The following is a 23,497-nucleotide window of genomic DNA, read 5'->3' as shown; positions in this document are numbered from 1 at the left end:
GTGTGTGTGTGTGTGTGTGTATATATATATTCATACATACACATACATTCAAAGTTTACAATGTGTAATGTGAGATGGTACCTACATATAATAGAAGCTTGACTATGATGAGACTGGTAGGGAAATGTGCCATATGAATTCTATTAAGTTCACACTTAGGTTTATTAGAGAATAAGCATTAAAAAGGGGCCATCCTTTTGCTGAATTTCCTATGGGTCTAATGTTTGGTTTTTACCCTCCTCTAACATGTTTCCATCATAATCTTAACAACTATCAGACCTTTTGATAAAAAATACTGTTTGGAGAATCAGATGAAGATTCTAGGTATGCATTTGGATTTTGCTCAGCCGACTTCCTGTAGTTTTTCCTTTTAAATTATTTTACAAACAGCCAAAAGCAAGTAAAATAATGGTGCACTTAGATAGCTAAGATACAGTGATTTATAGTTGATAAAGCTTCATTATGTACATCAATTCTCTAATCCTCATAACATACACGGGAGTTAGGTAGGGCATGATTAAAGTGAGTTGTGTATCTTTTATTTTTCGAGCTACAAAGAGTGATTATATTTATTTTTAAGCATTAATTAGTATCCTTTGGAATCTAAGTTCCTCCACTTATTTCAATTATGTTTGGCATATTTTCTACCTCAAGTTTTTACTAAGTTTTGAGAATTGTTAACCTTAATTTTTATAATTTTTAAATCTTGTAGCTCAATAGTTGGCTAACATTGAAAACCTCTCTTTCCTTCTTTTCTTCATATTTTTCTCTCTGTTTTTCTTTTTGTTTTAAAATTTAATTGAGACATAAAATTGTATATATTTATTGTGTCTAATATGTTATTTTGAAATATGTAGACATTGTAAAATGATTAAATGTAGCTAATTGACAAATGCATTACTTCACATACTCATTATTTTTGGACAGTGGATGAGAAAACTTAAAATTTACTCCCTTAATATTTAAGAATGCAATACATTGTTATGAACTATAGTCACCATTCTGTGCAATATATCTTTTGTACTTATCTTTCCTATCTATCTGAAGTTTTGTATCCTTTGACTAACATCTCAAACTTCCTTCCACCAATTAATAATAAATAAATAAGGAAGCCTGGCCAACATGGTGAAATCGCGTCTCAACTGAAAAATACAAAAATTAGCCTGGAGTGGTGATGCACGCCCGTAATCCCAGCTACTCAGGAGGCTGAGGCAGGAGAATCGCTTGATCCCTGGAGGCAGAGGTTGCGGTGAGCTGAGACTGCGCCACTGCACTCCAATCTGGGTGACAGAGTGAGACTCTGTCTCTAAATAAATAAATAAATATTTTAAAAGAATTAACAAGAGCCCAATCTAAGCACTGTTTTGCATAGAATATAAATATTTCCTCTAGAATATTATCTTTGAAGACATGAACATGTGTATTTCACCTCGTTCTACATGTGAAATAGTTCAAATTTACCATCATTCATTGTACAATTATGAGCATTTTTAAGCTTCTTAACCTTTTATTTAAAAGATAGAGTAATAGATATATAATACTATTTGAAGAAAGTTTCTAAAGCATATGGGGTCCATTTATATTTCACAACGATGAACATTGTGAACATGGATTACATCAGATAATTAAAGAGTTCTATGCAAATTATTGGATCTTGGCAACCTATACATTCTTTGAGCACAGTGGTGCTAATTGACTGAAAAAATACTACAAAAACAGTCTTACAAACTCATGTGGGCCGGGCGCGATGGCTCATGCCTGTAATCCCTGCACTTTGGGAGGCCGAGGCAGACAGATCATGAGGTCAGGAGTTCGAGACCAGCCTGGCCAATATAGTGAAACCCCATCTCTACTAAAAGTACAAAAAAATTAGCCAGGCATGGTTTTGGGCACCCATAATCCCAGCTCCTTGGGAGGCTGAGGCAAGGAGAATCACTTGAACCTGGGAGGCAGAGGTTGCAATGATCCAAAATCACACCACTGCACTTCAGCCTGGACGCGACAGTCTAAGACTCTGTCTCAAACAAAACAAAACAAAAAAAACTCATGTGTTTGCTCTATGGAGATAATATAGCTTCCATAATATTGACATATCTCAGTGTCTTTTATATGAAAGCCTACATTGAAGACATCTTTCTAAATTCAGTGCCTTTAAAAACATTTTGTTTTCCTAAGAAAACTACAAGTTTCCTCCTAATATTATGAAGTAACTCCTAATGTAGTATTTTATTTTCAGAATTTGGCCACTTTCCAAAGGATATTTAAAAATGTCCTGCACCCCATGTACATTTTATAAATGGAGATACACTATTTTGAAAGGTAAAATGTGTTTGGTTAAAAGGAGGGGGCATGAGCTGGGGTGATTAATAACTTACAAGCACTTTTTAAAAATTATGCCATCCTTACTGGCAGAGTGTGAAAAAAGAAAATACCATAATTCTATGAATTTGGCATCTTGTGAGTAGAAATATGGAATACAACTTACATATAAGCATGCCCTTTTAAACTACCAAAAGTGCAAAAGTGATATTTCCCATTTTTACTTCAGACACCATAATACTCAGGTGTAAACCTGTAACCACATTAAAATGGCTCTAAGGACCTTATGGTCTGCAGGTTGGGTGCTGATAGCCTTTTCCAATTTGTAGTTTCCCTAAGAATGTGGTTAGACTATACTTATATTTTGTTACCTTATTGTATGCACTTCCTATAAACTACCTCAAATCCTTTGTGGAACTAGACATGCTCTTAATTAATTGCCTAATTCTGTGCAGCTGCACTGTGCCATGCCCTCTGCCAGATGCTGGAAATACAAAGATAAACATGACATAATCCCTTTTTTCAAGTTGAAAATCCAGCCAATGTAACTCCCATTTTTGTGACACTTTGGAATAGCAAACTCTTCCACATTATCATATTTGGTATACACACATGGGAAATTTACAAAGTGCATTAGGAGTATGTTTACTCTTTCTGGGCACTGAACTGAAACAATTATTTTTTTCAAAAATAGATCCACTGGGAAGATCTAGCTAATGTGTGAATACTCAAATCTGAATAGATTCTGTGACAATAACTATAATTTTGGTGATGTTGCTGTTTTTTTGCTTCTAAAGTGTCATTGGCTTTTCATTTTCATGAAGCAAAATGAATCCATCGTGATGAAAATCTGAGACACTGATATGTGTGTGTGTATATATATATTTTATATATATATTATATATATGTGTATATATATTATATATATATAAAGTATATATATATTTATATATATATATAATGCCGATTAGGCACTAGTTCTTCATAGCTTTGAGAAGGCAGTGGCATGACCTCATGTGGAATAAAATGCCAAGAACCTAGAGGCAATGATCAGAGTATAACTTGATAGCATATTAAGAAAAATCTCAATGAATTTCTATTGTTGAATCTTTAAGAACTTAAATATTGTAAATACCAAAAGCAAAATAATTTAATGTCCACTTACAAAATAATAGTGAGATATGTGTGCATATATATAATTAAATAATTATTTTTTTATACAAAATAGAAGTTATGACTATTTATGTATCTGAGTGCTCTCTGTGGTTTGTGGTTTATTTGGTTTTAATTTGAAATTTTGTTTTAAAACAAAGTTATTTACTCTACCACTGTTTTGGCTTCACTCCCTTTTACCTCATTGGTGAAGGAGGGATTCATTCCTGTTCTTGGCTTCCAGGGATGGCCAAACACATGAGATCTAACTGGAAAAATAACATTGACAGCAGTTTATTAGCCACATACACACACATCCTGGAGGAGGAGGACACCACTTGCTATGCAGAAACACAGGGGTGTTGCACTCAAGAATAGAATGAACAAGTGAGCAGAAACTGGGGGAGGTGCATTTGTAGTAGTAATAGAGGATGTGGTGACCCCAGGTTTCCTCATAAGAATGTGAGTTGCTTGTTTGAATAATTTCACAGACTGGCAGGGAAAGGAAACATACTAGGTTGAGGATGACATGGAGTGCAACTGGTCTGGCTGATAGGGGATCTAGTGGTGAGCCTTTCCCACTGGGTGGTGAGCCTTTCCCACTGGGTAAGGGGCATACCTAGAAACAGCCAGAGATCTCACAGTTAGACCTTTGAGACTCTGTGAAGTCAAGAATGTCAAGGCAGCAAAAAAACTTTGAAGCCTTATATTACATTCATAACAGCAAGTCTATTTTTGAAATCCTTCTATTATGAAGAATTGCTCAAAAGATATCCCAAATAGTTATAAAGCAGATTCTGAAAAGGAGCAGTCCCTTTCTTTCCACAGAAACCATGGACATTAATATAGGTGTAGAAATTAAAAAAAAAATAGTGTAGAAATAATGGAAAGGTGATTAGGGTCCCAGTCTAAATGTGTTTCTGTCATACCCATAATCATAATACATCAGTTATGGGTATTCATTATGGGTTGCTGCTAATCTTAAAAAACATGTCAAAAATAAATATAGACAAACAACCGTGATTTATTAAAATTCCTAGTGTTAATTTTAAAATATAAATGAGTTGAAAATGCATTGCCAACAGAAAAAAGGTAGCATGATAATTTGCCATTCTTTAAGTATGCTAACATATCTAATATTCTCTGATTTTTAAATTAGAAAATAAAAAATACTTTGGCCTTCTAAACATTCTTTTGCAGTGAAGCTTAATGGATATCTAGGTAATCTAAATCAAATATATAATATAAGAAATGCAACATGTTAGTTAAGGCTTATGAGGGTAGTTATGAATAAAATCTAGGTGTTATTTCACAGTCATATAATATGTATGAAAGTTAACTGAAATTACTTTAATATTTTACAGTTTCCTTCTCATTTAAGTATGATTTTTATAAATTTATAAAATATTTCTATATTACATAAATCAAGTCTTCTGATTTAAATAACAGATGTGATACTGGATTTTTTTACATCTGAAATGTTTTTTTTTTCCCCTATAGATTCAGATTTCAAAGTGGTAAAATCAGGTACCACTTTTTGTACTCACTCTTTTTTATTTGACATTGAATCCCCACTTTGTTTTTCTTGATTAAATGATGTTATACAATAAACCTAGAGTGTATATAATAGCACTATTTGTGAACAGGCCTAAAATGATCTATGTATGTTTTTATTATTCATAACAGTGCTATTCTACAGAGTTATTTTATCTTCCTTAAATTATCAAGTGAAACTCATTATTTGGTATACTATATTTATCCTAGGGAAACATTTTAAAGTATTTCTCAAAAAGTAATACCATTGAAAATTAATATTTGCCACCACCAACTCACATTTTAACAGTCAATTTTTGTCAGATATTGGATAGATATCCACATAAAATTATCTCCAATAAATGAGCAAATGATAACAATTATAGATACTTTAAATTCATTTGTTTCTTCAAAATGTTATTAACACACTGTTACTTAAAAGCCTGTTGCTGGACAAGTCTTCCATTTTGGGCTGTCAGGCTCATTTACAAGCTTCTGCTGTTGTTTTGCCAATAATGCAATAATGCTGTCTTGCCCTAAGAAGACTTTCACCTAGCAGCATATTAACACAGGATTTAAGAAGAAGGGACCAGAGGAGATGGCAGTGCAGCAAACTCTTTGCCAGAGGTATGTGTGCTGATGTTAGTTGTAATAGGCCAAAGTGGAATTAAAGAAAAAACAAAATTAAAGAAAAAGTCTCCTTTTAACAAGGATTAGGGGAGCTGTTTCAACATCTTTTGACTGACATTTTTGCAGATGTTTAAGTCCTATGAGCTGAACTACAATTTATGGAAACAAAAGTTTGCACCTGGTGATTTTTCTTTGAGACATCTCATTGAGATAAGAGATCTCAATGGATCTCAATGGAAAAACCTTTCCATTATTTCTACACTTTTTTTTTTTTAATTTCTATACCTATATTAATGTCCATGGTTTCTGTGGAAAGAAAGGGACTGCTCCTTTTCAGAATCTGCTTTATAACTATTTGGGATATCTCTTGAGCAATTCTTCATAATAGAAGGATTTCAACATTTGATTTTGAGTTTTCAAGACCACCTCAGAGACAAAGTGCCATTCAGTATCTCCTAATGCTATTAACATATTTTGTGGCTGGTAATATTTCAGCAAGTCTTCCTTCAACAATATCATGAATAGTAAATAAGTGACTAAACTGTGGTAAAATCTGTAGGAATAAACCATACATTCTCTATGGGGATTATATCACCCACAAGGGGAACAGTTTGAGTGGTGGCATCTTAGCTATTACAATGGTTTGTGGTCCTCCAAAGCACCATATGGTACATAAACAGTTATCTCTGGTGTGAAAGTTTCCCTTGGGAAGTTAGGGAAAAAATTGCTAAAAGGGCTGCTGCGGTGAAGGAATGAAGATAGAATAAAGTTTTTGAGAGATAATGGTATGAAACCCATTCATTTAAGATTTGAAGCCATATACTTTGTTTACTTAGAATTAACACATCCAGTAAAAGGCAAAACTTGGCTGAATTGGTAAATTTGCAAATGAAATAGTAATCCTAATGTGGCAGTAAATAATATTCTTCTGAATAGTTTCCTAATGATGTTGTAACATTAAAAAAACTGAAAACAATTATACTTTTAAAAAGTTAAAATATGTTATTATCACTGATTATTTTTATATTACTTTGGTCAAAGTAAATAAACGATAAAACTTACAAGCAAAGTTACAGGTTTTTTATGTTTTATGTTTTAATTAATGTATTCATTTTCAATTTCAGAAGGAGTAAAACGTGGGGGAATTATTATCAAAATATTTTAAAATTCAACTTGATAAAAAAAAGTGTAGAAGAGTATATTAAAACATCCCTTCAAATGAACATGAGAATTAAAATAAACAGATTTATTTTGTATTCAATTTAATTATTGTTTTATACTTAATTTTTTTATTATACTTTAAGTTCTAGGGTACATGTGCACAATGTGCAGGTTTGTTACATATGTATACACGTGCCATGTTGGTTTGCTGCACAAAATACTCGTCATTTACATTAGGTATGTAAATACTCGTCATTTACATTAGGTATCTCTCCTAATGCTGTCCCTCCCCACTCCTACCCCATGGCCAGCCCCGGTGTGTGATGCTCCCTGCCCTGTGTCCAAATGTTCTCATTGTTCAGTTCCCACCTATGAGTGAGAACATGTGGTGTTTGGTTTTCTGTCCTTGTGATAGCTCTCTCATAATGATGGTTTCCAGCTTCATCCATGTCCCTACAAAGGACATGAACTCATCCTTTTTTTATAGCTGCATAGTATTCGATGGTGGTTTTATACTTAATTTTTAAATCATAGAGACAATATTTGCAATTTCTGGTAGTAATGTTCTTCAATAACAATTATTTTTATGCAGGTCATATGCTAATAAACAAGCAATTTAAGGTAGCAAAAGTCACAAACGTTACAAATAACCAATTTAACTAAATGCAGCTAGATTAAAATAATATGCGGTCAATCTAATGATATGTAAAAATCAATGTCTATGTACAATAAGCCCAAAGTCCTTTTAGTAACCTACTGAAAAATAACACTTTGCTAAATTTGTTCTCTTCAAGTAAAACTATTATACCAAAAACTTTATGTAAGAAAACATTAAGTTACTCTATGAGTTTTAGAATGCAAATCTAGTATCTGTTTTACACAATTACTTTTAACATAGCTATTCAACTAGTAAACTTACTTTAAAGATGTTATTCACATTTTCACTATATTTGAAATTTATATGCTGATATATTTTCCATGTTAGTGAATGGATTTTTTTTAAAGTGATAATTTCAAGCTATGCCATATTGGAAAACGGATTGAAGGAGTTAAAAAAAAAAAAAAAAATAGGGAGACAGAGAATGTTACATAGACAATGACAAAGAATAGAAGTCATCCATTATTATATACAGAAGCTTATTTCTCAAAAATGAGTTACTATGTCAATTTTATTGAAAAAACAAATGAATCTAAATATTTAGTTACCTTAAAAAAATCATTCTAATAAGAAACAAGTTGAAACAGAAAACCACATTTCAGAAAACACACACACGTGCATTTACATATATGTATGTGTGCATACTTATATTGTGCAAATCAGCTACTAGATAAAAGCTGACATCCTAGGTTTCATTGTAGCTATGTTAAAGGGAAAGGCTTTGGGCAATGCAAAATATTCTAGGAAAAGTATACCTTACTGTGATTTAGTTATGAACTTCAGCTCGAAATAGCTGGAAACTGAGTTTGTGTTGTACTTTTAAGATAAAACCCATGTACCAAGCTATATTTAAAAATAGAAATAAATGACTACGATAGAGATGATTGTCCAAGAAGAAACAGGAACCTAGCTAGCTAGTCTAGCTGCAGGGACACAGATACAGGCTGAATGGCGTTCAACTTAAAACTGAACTTGACTTCTGGTCATGAATCTCAATGCCACCCTCAAGGTGATGCTCTGAGTTTTCAAATATGATTACAAAATTTAAATTTGTTTTCTCCTGTGTATTCACAATAATATTATAAAACTCTGAAACGTCATGGTCTCAGATTTAGCCCTAGTTACCTACTTTTTGGTATGTCTTTAATAAGCTAGCATTTGAAAAAGGATTGACGGAATTTGCTGGGGACAGCGGCAATTTTTACATGAGAAGAGGTTCTAGTGGGTACATTAGTTATCAATACTTTCCTTCAGAGTGTCCCATGCAGAGTTTCCTCTTGAAATATGATTTCAGTCTCCAAGATACACCCTGTGTTGAGAGAGATGTTGAATTACGAATTATTCTGAGCACAATAATTCCCAACTCTAAAATTCAGCCTAAGATAAAACTTAATTTATGAAGTTTCCATTTATAAAACGTTAGTTTGGGTCATCTTACATTCTAATGGAGAGGATAGAAAATAAATTCTCAGACTATGTAGAGATTTTAACAATAGGAGTTATACATTTTTAAATTAAAAGTCATTGAATAATATGCTATTTGCACTACTTTGAGTTTTCATACATTCTTAAATCTCTTACAACTTTCTGTAAAATGACTCCTTACCTTAATATATACATAAATCTATCTGGATTTCCCCATTCTCTTTTCATTTCTTGGCTTCCAGCAGCTCTCCTTAAAATATGAATAAGTTAATTACTTTTCTAATATTCATTGAAGGTTATGAACACTTATTTCAACAACAACCACAAATAGAGGTAAAATATGCTGTGTTCTTTAATTCTTATCATAGACATAAATGCTGCCCAACTTATACTTACTTTGAGGCAAGAAATCTGTTAATTATACAGCTTTAAACATGAATGATTCATGTCCAAATATGTTATACAAACAGGCATGATCAGAATCTGTGAATTTACAATTTAGGTTTTTTAATCCTATTTTTAAATTACCTAGAATATACTAGCTATACACTATTTATATCATCTTCATTTACATGTTACAAAAGGGAGAGATGTCCTCATTGTTAGGTATACAATATAATTAATTTATTGTACGAATGTGGAAACTTTATAAAGAAAAATTTTGTGTTATCAATATTTACTACTACAACAACCAGCATAAACCAAAACTTTTCTGGGAAAACAGACATGCAGGGTCACCCTAGTCACATTTCAAGTCAGCCAGATTTTCTGATTTATTCAATCAGAAAAGACATTTTGTAAAAGGAAACTGGATGGCTCAAAGAATCTCTGGAAAGACTGGAGAAAACTAAGTTGGGTAGATGGACAGCAAAAAAAAATGGTACTCTAATCAGAATGGCTGAAATTATGCCATAGCACCCATTTGCTGAGGATAGTGCTGCTAATGCTCAAACCTGTGGGAAACCAGAATGCAACATCGCCCCCCTCAGTCCTGGACCCTGAGAACAAGTATGCTGGAAACCATTGCCACTACTATGCTGGGAACTCCACCTTCCTGCCATTGCTACTTCTAGTAGAGGTATCCTTCTATTCCTCTTCCCTGGTGTCACTAGTTCTCATTTCAAAATCCAGATATGTGAGTCCAATTGGCCAAGCCAAGTCATGATTTTGCTCTGGCCACCATGAGACCTGGAAAAATGACTAATATTTTCATCTTTTATAATAGTTTATATAGTTTAGCTTTAAATAAGACTTAAAAGGTGAGAAATGGATCAATATTAGGAATAAGATAATATTTCCCCATATGAAAAGTGTACATATGAAAAGTGTACATCAGAGTATGATTTCTTAAGTTTCACACCAACGCCTATTGTATTTTCACTGTTCCAGGAAACTGCTCATGTGTAATAATGCTTCTTCACAACCTAATGATTGCCGTAAGTGTAAGAACAGCTAATTTTTAACTAATTAGAAAATATGTAGTTTATACTTTAATAATATTTATTAGGTATACAATACAATTAATTCATTGCACAAATGTGGAAACTTTATAAACTAAAATTGTGTGTTATCAATATTTACTACTATAACAGTAAACATAAACTAAAATTTTCTGAGAAAACAGGCATGCGTGGTCACCCTACTCATGTTATCCTTTGTCCTTGGACAATTCAGAATGTCCACAGGATTCCCCTTTTTTATATTGTTATCAAAATTAATTACTAGTATACAGTGCTTTATAGAAATCTTTAAAAGGATGGTGTTGACCCTTTTTATTAGCCAATTAGACACATGTGACTTACATGATGTGATTTAACGGCCATTACTAAAAGGTATCCACCTCTGTTAAGTGTATCTCTCTACCTAATCTGCAATAGTGCATGTGATTATATCTTTAGAGATTTATTCTGGTTTTGCATTTTACATATTTTGCACACAGTAGGCATTATATGATATATTTGTATCTTGTCTGTATGTGTGTGACTTTGTCTGTGTAATAGATAAATAAATAAATGATTTTTAACATTATTCCTTTCCTGGAAACTGACAAAACAGTGTATGGGTATAATACTTGCTTTTTTGTTGTTTTTTTTTTTTTTTTTTGACAGAGCAAAGGGTCTTGCTCTGTCACCCAGGCTGGAGTGCAGTAGCTCAATCTCAGCTCACTGCAACCTTTGCCTCCCGAGTTTGAGCGATTCTTCTGCCTCAGCCTCCTGAGCAGCTAGGACTACAGGTGTGTGCCTTCACACCCTGCTAAATTTTTAGTAGAGCCAGGGTTTCACCATATTGACCAGGCTGGTCTTGAACTCCTGACATCATGATCCACCTGCCTCAGACTCCCAAAGTGTTGGGATTACAGGCATAAGTTACCACTCCCGGCCCAGAACATGGGTATAATACGTTTTTCCATCATATGAAACCTCTCAAAGAAACACATCAAATTTTGGTTTGAAATAAGTCCCAAGAAAAATACAATAATAAATACAACAAATATAATAGTGTAACCAATGGGATAGAAAGAGAAATAAAGAGAGTAAAGTCTTTAATGGGAGAAAAATAAGATAATTTAGCCCCTTTGAGATTGTGTCATGGCTCTGAAAGGATTAACAGAATAGCAAATAATATTTATATTTTTATACATTTTCTAAATCCAATCAATAACCTAGACTTAACCTCACTGGGTCTTTAGATTAATGGTTTTTAATAATTTATATTCACAAGAGTTAATTTTATTTTTACTTCCTTTTTCAAAAACAGGAATACATTCCTATCATTAGCATCATCATAAATTATTGGTTGTTGACCAGGTGCATTGTACTGTAATAACTCTTTGGGATATACAAAATGTATATCTCATTTTCTAGATAAAAAATTATAAATATATGCATAATAATACATAATAAAATATATCAAGTGCTACCGAAATAATTCATACATTGCATCACTTTCCCAAATCCCTGGTTTGCGAATATACCTTGCCTCTGAGCCTTTTTACCCTTGTGATCTGTTCCACAAAGTTTATCACTATCTCACATACTGCCTTATTTCTGCTGGAGTGTACATCATACCATCTTTTGTGCCTGGTACACTGCTGGGTGTTAGATATTAAAAGATAAAAAATCTTATTCCTCTCTTCAAGAATGTTATACTTTATTGAAAACTCAGTCTTTCAAATAACTTATTTTTTTGAAGAAAAAAAGGAATGCAAAATTTAATAGTTGTTCTGCTGAATACCTTAAGGTGAAATGCAGTGAAATGTATAGGTGGCTTTGTCTGGAAATGATCCACAGAAGTGATATTAAACAAAAACATGTCTTAAAAGTTGAAGAAAAATAACAAAGACAATGTACTCAATCAATAATCAGAAATTGAACTGCGTTTGCTCAAGTAAGTGGATAAGCATTAGCTTCACTTTAATGGTACTGAATGATTTGAAAATATATTAGTGGGGTGTGGTGGCAAACTTGTAGTCCCAATACTTTGGGAGGCTGAGGCGGACGGATCAGCTGAGGTCAGGAATTCGAGACCAGCCTGGCCAACATGGTGAAAACCCGTCTCTACAACAATACAAAAATTACCCAGGCATGATGGTGGGTGTCTGTAATCCCAGCTACTTGGGAGGCTGAGGCAGGAAAATCGCTTGAACCCAGGAGGTGGAGGTTGCAGTGAGCTGAAATCATGCCTTTGCATGAATGAATAAATCCATTCCTGGATTAATGGATTCAGGGATTATCTCAGGAGTAAGACTAGTAGCTTAATAATAAGATGACTTGACTTGAGATAGCACATCAGTTCCCTGGACATATGATACCTACATTGTCTCAGAAGTCTTCAGAGTTCCTGCCAGCAAGAAGGCCCTCACTAGATGCATCCCCTTGGACCATGAACTCCTCAGCCTTCATAACAGTAGAAAATAAATTTATTTTATTTATATATTACTCTGTTTTAGCTATTCTATTATACACAACACAAAACAGATTAAGAATTCTAATTCCAGGAACCTATAATAAGAAAATAAATAATGATGTAAACATTGATTTATGTTTAAGGTGGTTCTTTGCTGCATTATTTGTGAGAGTAAAAAATTCTAGAAAGAACTAAATATCCTATGGTAAAATTAGTCCTATGAATTATTTTGTGTCATACAAGGAATTAAGTCTCTAATAGTAGAAGATGTTTAATAACATTAAAAATTTTCACAAATAAATGTTAAGTACAAAAAGCATGTTAAAAAGTATGTGTATATTTTTACAGCAGTAATCTCTGTGGATTTCAACTTTTTTTGTTGTTTTCTGTGTTTCCTGAAACCTATATAAGTAACATGTATTTCATTATCTTACAATATAATACATACTTTATAGGAAACACAGACTTTTTCTACTCTGTGTGATTATCTGCAAGGTCTTGTGAACATATAGAAAAGAGTAAAACAAGTGCTCAACAAATATATACTTAATCAATTAATATAATAAACAATTGTGGAAATATAGATCTTTCTCATACTTGTAGTGTATGTAGTACAGTGTGATATATAGCTAAGAGTATTTACCCTTACTGGGCAAAACTTTGGTTGCCTTATTCATGTTAAATAACAAAAATAATAAATTAGAATTTCTGAATATATAAAATTATATTTTGATCAATATTCTTTCCGATAAGCCCAATATGAGATTTATTACAAAAATGAGACTATATGAGAAACTCAGTTTTACTCCAAATAGCCAAACCTATGGCCCAAAGTAATAAAAAACATAAAGTGATGTGAACATAGGACAGTGATACTTTAAGCCACAAAAGAAAACTGTACATGCATTTTGACGTGTTTTACTGAGATTGCTATTTCTTTCATGAGAAACAAAAGTTGCTAAGTTATAAAAAGCGATATACTATTAAAGAAATATTGTAAAAATATTGTATTAACTTCACCTTCAGTAATTGTGTAATATTTTCATTATCTTAGCACCCAATTCCTAGAATGTTACAATCTACAAAAATAAAATATGAAAATATGTGTGAGAATCTTACATTCTAAGCATATTTGTTTATAGGTACAATTGATTTGTAACCCTCTTGTAGTTTACAATTATTATCTCAAGATGAAAAAATTCACAATGACCCCTTTATCTTATGACAGTAGTAGATTAAACTCAGGACCAATGAATTCTCTCCCCCAGTGGTTATACTGTTTATTACTGGTTTCAAATCATAGCAAATATTAAATATGGTAACAATTATCCTGAGTTCAAATGTGAAAAGTCTAAGGAAAGCAAGAGACACTAGGTCTGTTGTAAAATCATTTTTAAAATGTTTTGGATTCAGAAAAAAAGAATGTGAAGGGATCAAAAAAATCAGAAACTATAATATATACTAGTATATGTTAAATATACTAGTAAGGAAACTGATCCACAGAAAGCTTAACCAGAGTCATAAATGGCATTGTATTATATATTAAGGACAAAGAGAGACTTAGTAGAGTGAAAGCTTAGCTCAGGAGTCTGTAGCTTTGTTACCATAACAAAATCAACTGATGTTTTTTAATCTTGGTAAATTACTCAGTGTTACTCAGCGTCAGTTTCCACATCCATAAAATAGGATCAATTTGACTATTAACCAACCAGTTATCTATAGTTCTCTGCAATAAAAAGTGTTGTGGATGAGGGAAGAGTAAAGATAGACTTCCTATATGTAATTTTGTATTTGTTAAAAAAGTATCACTTTTACAGTTAAAAATTAGAACAGTAATTTTTAAAGTTATTGTGAAGATTAAATAAACTGAACAAAAAATGTTTGTTATAAATTCTACTTTTTCATTTTAAAAATGTAGTACATATGTGGAAATATCTATAAATTTGATGCCATTTGGGAAAAAATGGATAATTAACTGAAAATTTTTTCTTAATCTGAGAAAATTATTTATTGAACAATCAACATGCAACTTTTCTTGTTTGCGAGGAGAACTTGTTTGATGAAGAATAGAAATGTGTGAACATTTAATGACACAATTGAAATCTTTCTGGCCACAGTCAGGAAATTAAACTATAGCCCTGAGCAAATATTATCAATCATCATCATCATCTGGAATATCCTTTATCTCCAGCTACTGAGATTATCTGTTGAGAGGCAAGACAACTGAAGGAGTTCACTTGAGCTCAAATAGATAGTGTGGAACCCTTTTAAGAAGAATTCATGCCTAAGAAATATTCCCCTAAGGTATTAGAAATGTTTAGATCACATATAAATCCCTTATATTTTTATTCTCCACCAATACATTTATTGTTTAACTTGAATAGTTAGGCTTTGAAGTTGTAGACGTGGTTTTCTAGACTGTTTTATGTCTCTAAAATGTATTTATTATGAAAATACTTTAAAATTATGATAGCTACTATAGAGGGTGCATTTCAATACACTTGTATGTGTACCTCTATATTTTGCTTGCAAGTTTGTATTGGAGATCTTCATATAGGAGGTATAATCTCAGTCTTTTCTTCTCAGGTTTAGTTGCTCATCTGGGAACTACCACACTTTTTTCTTAGAGTGCAGAGATAAGAAATTATTTGAAGAGGATATAATATTTAAAATGTTGTAAGGTACGAAGAGAATATAATTTAAAAGATGTTGTAAGGTACCTGAATAGGAGAATCCTAATTGTAAATTTTCTATTGTGATTGGTGTGGTAAGAGGAAAGAAGAAATAAGGGATTAGAGAAAGATAGAGTTTAAAGGGTGAAGAGGAGAATGAAATATGAATACAAACTGTAGGTTATCTAAATTCATTTAAACCAACTTAAATATGTTTTTGGAGTCTCTTCACATAAAGATAATATTCTGCAAGTTGAAAAAAGCAGGTAACCTTTTAAGCTTAAAAATGTGGATTTTAGATGATTGTTCTTTCTAAACAGCCAGCATTTTTCTCTTTTCCTTGAATCTTGCCTATCCCTATCAATCACCAACACCATAAGGCTGACTTCCTTTATCAGAGTGGTTTCTTGGGCCAAGATATTTTAGACCTGAGTCCTATTTAAGAAGAGACAGAAAAATTATTTCCTTCAGTTGAACTCCTTCACATCTGCAGTTCTCAACTGCATAGCATTTCTTTAGCATAATGGTTTCAGATTGATTAAGGTCTTTTTTTTCACTCTCTATATGTGGTAATGGGTCAAATTAAATGAGAACAGAGTTATTTCAGAAGTGTATCATGATGTCTAAAAAAGATGTCTCTAGTGTACACACATGCACACACACACAAACACACTCATGCATGCACATACACACACACACTGAGATGTCTTCATCCCCACCTCCCTTCACTGAATTTCACCAGAGGAATATAACAAAAATATTTTGTCATATGAAAACGTTATGTATAGATATTTTCCCCACCCACCTAGAAATTAGCTTCTGACCCAGAAAAAAAAAAAAAAAAATCTTGTAAGTAAACATCTTTAAGACCTTCCTTAGCGTTGGGAATTTTCCCAACCCCGGTCCTTTCCCCCAAATTTTTACTCCCCATCTTTCTCAAAATACACACTTCGTAGAACATTTGCTCTTTTGCACAAATTATTAACAGGCTTGTAGCAGCTGTCCAACTTGCAAAAGACCTAATTAAAAAGGCAAGTGATGTAAACATATCCTCTCTGCATAGAGTGAAGAAAGGACCAAACAGTAACTATTTAAAAGACATAAAAATTTCAAATCTTAGAATTATCTATAAATATTTTGGGATGTATTGATGGAAAAGGTGTCGACTCTGAAAGGAAAAGTCAGCAAAACAGGCTTCACGGAAGCAGCACGTTCACGTTTCCTTGCCTCCTGGAAGGTGATATTACTGGATTTTTATAAGCTCTGAGTTTGGAATCTGGTGTTTCCTTCACTGTAAAAAGCCTGAGCTTCGTGTTTCCCCAGCATCAGTGACCCAACAAGCATCTGCGCGAGGAGGAGCTGCCGGCTACCTGCAGATAGCGTTCGCGCTGAGCTTTAGAGTCCAGAGATTTCTATCTCCTCCTCTCAAAATGCAACTGGTTATTTACTTGTAAATATTTAAATTAGTTCAAACTGATGTGGAAACTTTGTCAATGGGGTGTGCGTGTGTGCGTGCGTGTAGTGTGCGCGCCCCTGCCTGCCAGTGGGTTTTTAACAGCACTCACAAATCATCTTGGGATTTTGCCCTGCCCCCTCCCTTCTTTTCCGGTTCTCAATTAAAGCTTTCGGGACTGGAATCAAGGACTTAAGCGTGCATTGTGTTTCACCCTCCAGAGTTAAATAACATTCAAGAAATATCATCAAAGAACCTAACTCTCAATGATCAACTTGACTAAATTTCTGCAAGTTTTAAAAAGTATATGCCTAATTTATATACCTTGCAACAAAAAATTCATACTCAATTAAATATTATGTAACATATATGTTCCGAAAGCCACTTTCAACATACCAAAAAAAAATGTTTCAAAGACATCAAATAGCATAAAACACTGTGCCGCAGAGAAGGAAGAAATGCATTTAAAGCACCGATGAAAATGGCGTGCAGTGTAATTACCTCAAATTGCTGTTCGCTTGACACCCTGACACTAATTTTATTCAAGCCATTGGGAAATAAATGTTTTAAAAGCACTCCTTTCCGAATGGTGGAGCTGGTGGGGGCTGTGAGCTCGTTAAGGAAAGGAAAGGGTAAAGTTTCCAGCACGCAAAAAGAATCAAATAATCCATTTAAAATAAGCGTCTATGTAGATCGTCAGCCTTTTATGCCCACATTTTTAACGCTTGCCCTGTACGTGGATTGATTTTTTTTTTCTTTCAGCATTCCTTAGCCAGATGGATTTTTGCTACTGCAGATCAGCAGAGGGTGTCAGATCTTTCAGAGTGCACCAGGCTGGAACGAGCAGAGCTTCTTAGCAACTCTCTTCTCCGCCCCCCTCCCCTCATTCTCGCGCTCTCTTCCTCCCTCAGACAACTCGCCCTCCGCCCTCCGCCCCCCTCCACGTAATTCCGAAAGAGCAGAAGAAAGAGAAGGAGAACAGGAAAAGAAGAGCTAGTAAGCTAGAGCGAGAGCACAGAAAAAAAAAAGAAAAAAAAAAAAAAAACCTTAAGAGGACCGAAGGGGAGAAAAGGAAAAGGATGGACAACCACAAAACGCAGCGATTGCGGAAATTTTCCAGCGCCATTGGCTGGGCAGCGTGAGTCCTTCGGTCGGGCGTGATTTCAGCACCGGGGGGACTGGACAGCACCTCGGGGGGACTTCTGGGCAACCCGCAACCACAGCAAGAACTCCACCAGCAGCCTCAACAACAGAAGCCGCGGAAAAGCCTGCTTTGTATCAGAGAGGCAAGGTCAGTCCGACGCACAGCCATGCACAGGCAGTGCGCCTGTACTACGCTGCAAACCCTCTGCTTGTTTCTCTAACATGCACTTGCTTCTAATTACTAGCATTGTTTCATTTCTGATCAGTGAGGATCAGTAGATGAGATTCTGTAAGGGTGTACTTTTAATTTATATGTATATATTTAACTTCTTTTGCTGTTATTTTTAAAGGGTTGTGGGGGAGTGGGGTTTTTTTCCTACTTTTTTTTTTTTTTTTTTTTTTTTTTTTTTTTTTTTTTTTTTTTTTTGCTTGCCTTGCACTACGTGCCTGGATAGTTTGTGGATATAATTATTGACTGGCGTCTGGGCTATTGCAGTGCGGGGGGGTTAGGGAGGAAGGAATCCACCCCCACCCCCCCAAACCCTTTTCTTCTCCTTTCCTGGGTTCGGACATTGGAGCACTAAATGAACTTGAATTGTGTCTGTGGCGAGCAGGATGGTCGCTGTTACTTTGTGATGAGATCGGGGATGAATTGCTCGCTTTAAAAATGCTGCTTTGGATTCTGTTGCTGGAGACGTCTCTTTGTTTTGCCGCTGGAAACGTTACAGGGGACGTTTGCAAAGAGAAGATCTGTTCCTGCAATGAGATAGAAGGGGACCTACACGTAGACTGTGAAAAAAAAGGCTTCACAAGTCTGCAGCGTTTCACTGCCCCGACTTCCCAGTTTTACCATTTATTTCTGCATGGCAATTCCCTCACTCGACTTTTCCCTAATGAGTTCGCTAACTTTTATAATGCGGTTAGTTTGCACATGGAAAACAATGGCTTGCATGAAATCGTTCCGGGGGCTTTTCTGGGGCTGCAGCTGGTGAAAAGGCTGCACATCAACAACAACAAGATCAAGTCTTTTCGAAAGCAGACTTTTCTGGGGCTGGATGATCTGGAATATCTCCAGGCTGATTTTAATTTATTACGAGATATAGACCCGGGGGCCTTCCAGGACTTGAACAAGCTGGAGGTGCTCATTTTAAATGACAATCTCATCAGCACCCTACCTGCCAATGTGTTCCAGTATGTGCCCATCACCCACCTCGACCTCCGGGGTAACAGGCTGAAAACGCTGCCCTATGAGGAGGTCTTGGAGCAAATCCCTGGTATTGCGGAGATTCTCCTAGAGGATAACCCTTGGGACTGCACCTGTGATCTGCTCTCCCTGAAAGAATGGCTGGAAAACATTCCCAAGAATGCCCTGATCGGCCGAGTGGTCTGCGAAGCCCCCACCAGACTGCAGGGTAAAGACCTCAATGAAACCACCGAACAGGACTTGTGTCCTTTGAAAAACCGAGTGGATTCTAGTCTCCCGGCACCCCCTGCCCAAGAAGAGACCTTTGCTCCTGGCCCCCTGCCAACCCCTTTCAAGACGAATGGGCAAGAAGATCATGCCACCCCAGGGTCTGCTCCAAACGGAGGTACAAAGATCCCAGGCAACTGGCAGATCAAAATCAGACCGACAGCAGCGATAGCGACGGGTAGCGCCAGAAACAAACCCTTAGCTAACAGTTTGCCCTGCCCTGGGGGCTGCAGCTGCGACCACATCCCAGGGTCGGGTTTAAAGATGAACTGCAACAACCGGAACGTGAGCAGCTTGGCTGATTTGAAGCCCAAGCTCTCTAACGTGCAGGAGCTTTTCCTACGAGATAACAAGATCCACAGCATCCGAAAATCGCACTTTGTGGATTACAAGAACCTCATTCTGTTGGATCTGGGCAACAATAACATCGCTACTGTAGAGAACAACACTTTCAAGAACCTTTTGGACCTCAGGTGGCTATATATGGATAGCAATTACCTGGACACGCTGTCCCGGGAGAAATTCGCGGGGCTGCAAAACCTAGAGTACCTGAACGTGGAGTACAACGCGATCCAGCTCATCTTCCCGGGCACTTTCAATGCCATGCCCAAACTGAGGATCCTCATTCTCAACAACAACCTGCTGAGGTCCCTGCCTGTGGACGTGTTCGCTGGGGTCTCGCTTTCTAAACTCAGCCTGCACAACAATTACTTCATGTACCTCCCGGTGGCAGGGGTGCTGGACCAGTTAACCTCCATCATCCAGATAGACCTCCACGGAAACCCCTGGGAGTGCTCCTGCACCATTGTGCCTTTCAAGCAATGGGCAGAACGCTTGGGTTCCGAAGTGCTGATGAGCGACCTCAAGTGTGAGACGCCGGTGAACTTCTTTAGAAAGGATTTCATGCTCCTCTCCAATGACGAGATCTGCCCCCAGCTGTACGCTAGGATCTCGCCCACGTTAACTTCGCACAGTAAAAACAGCACTGGGTTGGCGGAGACCGGGACGCACTCCAACTCCTACCTAGACACCAGCAGGGTGTCCATCTCGGTGTTGGTCCCGGGACTGCTGCTGGTGTTTGTCACCTCCGCCTTCACCGTGGTGGGCATGCTCGTGTTTATCCTGAGGAACCGAAAGCGGTCCAAGAGACGAGATGCCAACTCCTCCGCGTCCGAGATTAATTCCCTACAGACAGTCTGTGACTCTTCCTACTGGCACAATGGGCCTTACAACGCAGATGGGGCCCACAGAGTGTATGACTGTGGCTCTCACTCGCTCTCAGACTAAGACCCCAACCCCGATAGGGGAGGGCAGAGGGAAGGCGATACGTCCTCCCCCGCCGCAGGCACCCCCCAGGGGGCTGGAGGGGCGTATACCCAAATCCATCAGCCTGAATGGGCATAAGTAGATAAATAACTGTGAGTTCGCACAACCGAAAGGGGCTGACCCCTTACTTAGCTCCCTCCTGGAAACAAAGAGCAGACTGTGGCGAGCTGGGAGAGCGCAGCCAGCTCGCTCTTTGCTGAGAGCCCCTTTTGACAGAAAGCCCAGCACGACCCTGCTGGAAGAACTGACAGTGCCCTCGCCCTCGGCCCCAGGGCCTGTGGGGTTGGATGCCGCGGTTCTATACATATATACATATATCTACATCTATATAGAGAGATAGATATCTATTTTTCCCCTGTGGATTAGCCCCGTGATGGCTCCCTGTTGGCTACGCAGGGATGGGCAGTTGCACGAAGGCATGAATGTATTGTAAATAAGTAACTCTGACTTCTGACAAAAATCAAAAAGTGCTGCATGGCTCGCATGGAATCCACGCGCTCCAGGGACTCTGCCCGCCCCCGCGACTGGAGACGGCATCTCCTTCACAGCACCCACCCTCTTACCTGATAAGTTCCATCGTATCAAACTTTCTATAAACAAAATACAGTATAATCAGAAAGTGCCATTTCGCCATTATTTGTGATCGGTAGGCAGTTCAGAGCATACTTTAACTGTGAAAAAAAATGTAAAGGTTTTATTTAAGACATTTGCATGGCTAGTCATCAGTCCATTTTATGAGTTAACAATGTATTTTGTTGAGGGAAGTTTTTAGGGGTTGTTTTGGGTTCTTTTATTTTGATGGTGATGTTTTATTTTATTTTATTTTTTTCAGGGGGACTTTTTTAATACATATCCAATAATGCCTTCCATCTGAATGTAAAATAAGTACCCATGATTTCTATTATAGTATCAGTGTAATTATTTAAAAAATGATTTTGAGGCAGTTAAGCATGACCAATTAATGTCACTCTAGTGCTTAGGCTGCGATCCTATGGTAGCAATTCTGTGCTGGTATAAATCTTACTTATAAAGTAGGAAAAAAGAACCGAGGAAGCACGTGAAACTTACTAATTCTATTCGAGGATTTTATAATGGCATATTTTTTCAGTATTAAAGTGAAAATGTTTTCAACTCTGGGTCCTTACCTTTTTCCAGCTTCATATTTGCAAGTGGTAAATTGGATTTGCGGTGGAAGAGACAGGGGAGGGAAACGGTTGGGGGTAGATCCCTTCCTGAGCTCCATTAAGGCTCTTTCTCTAATCGCCTTACTTAGCTTTTTACCCTTTAAGTAGCTCCTCTTCCCTCGTCCCCACCCTCCACCCCACCCCCACCTTCGCTCAGACTTTACCGGCTTTCCCCAGTCCATAAAGGTCTTGCCCCAACATACACCCCTTCGTTTTGTCCCCTCTCCAAATGCAGCAGTGAATCCCTTTATTAATACTGGAAATCCCTCACTGCTGCTTTTGTTGGTGCTGCCCACACTGCAGATATATTAAGGATGTTAGGAGAGATTTGATGTAATTGACTCTGCCTAGATCGGTCTCATTAAACAGAGTGGAGATTTCATTGGTCAGCACTCCTCAATGAAAGACAGACCTAATGACTGGCATTTGAGATGCTGCTGGCATTTTGAATTCAACATCTGCTGAAAACGGTAAAACTAATTAGTGCCCACCCACCCTGCCCGCCCCAGCAACTGCATATTGAAATTTGTTAAAGCACTCATCTTTATGGAAATTAATCATTATCCTAAAGAAGTGTTTCTCTCCCATCATCCGGATTTCTGGTTGTGGCCCAGCAATTAACAAAAACAGCATTCAACTGTTCGAATTTTTTGAACCATTGTAACTCTGGCCTCAATCATATTCCTCTGGGATTTCTAAACAACAGTTAAGCTACAAAAAGCAAACAAAATCACACATATTGATGGAGTCTGCATTCCACCACATATCCACCCTTGAGAAGTATGTCAAAAGACTGCAGACTATAGATATTTTTTAAAATATAGGATTATAGATCAGCTACTGAAAGACCCCAGAGCAGTTGTAAGTAGATCTGCCATCTAGAACTCATTCTAAAGGGAAGTGATTTCCCAGAACAGTAATGTTCTGGAATATGTATTATTTATTTTAACACTTTTTTAATAAAATCTTTATTATAAACCATGACTATTCCTAAGGACATTCATCATTTTCTCTCTTGATTCTTTTGTTTGTGGACTGCATTTCATGACAGTAAACCTGCAACCTACTCCCCTCTGACAGATATTATGGGTTGTTTTCTATTTATTAATTTCTCACAGGATGGCTTTATTCTTTTTACAGAAAGTACAACGGGGTTCTCGGTAAGCAATCAACAGATTTACCTGTGATGGAAAAATTAGGGGAGAAGAGGCATACATTCGACAATGTTATGACCTTTAGAAAGAAAAGAAAAAATGACAGGTGTAGAAACAGTATCTCTGGTGGAAGGTGACATTTAATGACAGATATCTAGTGAGGCATATTAGTAATTTTGAAACTGATACATGACTAATCTAGGTCAGGAAACTAGAATTTCTCATAGAAGGTGTGCACAGAGGCAAGAACTTTTCTTCATTTTCATTGAAAATAAATTACAATATAGAAACCAAGGTTAAAGGGGTAAAA

General features: G+C 36.3%; 1 protein-coding gene and 1 long non-coding RNA gene across 2 annotated transcripts; one reads left to right on the top strand and one right to left on the bottom strand.

Annotated features, from left to right (window-relative positions):
• Positions 1-6,946: 6,946 nt before the first annotated feature.
• On the bottom strand, positions 6,947-20,643 carry LOC140711419 (uncharacterized). Its single transcript, XR_012092598.1, has 3 exons — positions 20,547-20,643; positions 9,060-9,128; positions 6,947-8,762 (listed from the first exon to the last, which is right to left on the bottom strand). It is a non-coding gene; the product is annotated as an uncharacterized lncRNA (long non-coding RNA).
• On the top strand, positions 17,303-23,017 carry SLITRK1 (SLIT and NTRK like family member 1). Its single transcript, XM_007960672.3, has 2 exons — positions 17,303-18,200; positions 18,667-23,017. Exon 2 carries the CDS (start codon positions 18,720-18,722, stop codon positions 20,808-20,810), a length of 2,091 nt encoding a protein of 696 aa, XP_007958863.1. The 5' UTR covers positions 17,303-18,200; positions 18,667-18,719; the 3' UTR covers positions 20,811-23,017.
• Positions 23,018-23,497: the final 480 nt, after the last annotated feature.

Source organism: Chlorocebus sabaeus, chromosome 3 (genome assembly GCF_047675955.1).
Source record: "Chlorocebus sabaeus isolate Y175 chromosome 3, mChlSab1.0.hap1, whole genome shotgun sequence".
In the NCBI taxonomy this organism is placed as follows: Eukaryota; Metazoa; Chordata; class Mammalia; order Primates; family Cercopithecidae; genus Chlorocebus; species Chlorocebus sabaeus.
Note: the sequence above shows the minus strand (reverse complement) of the source record. Positions and strands in the feature narration are given on the sequence as shown.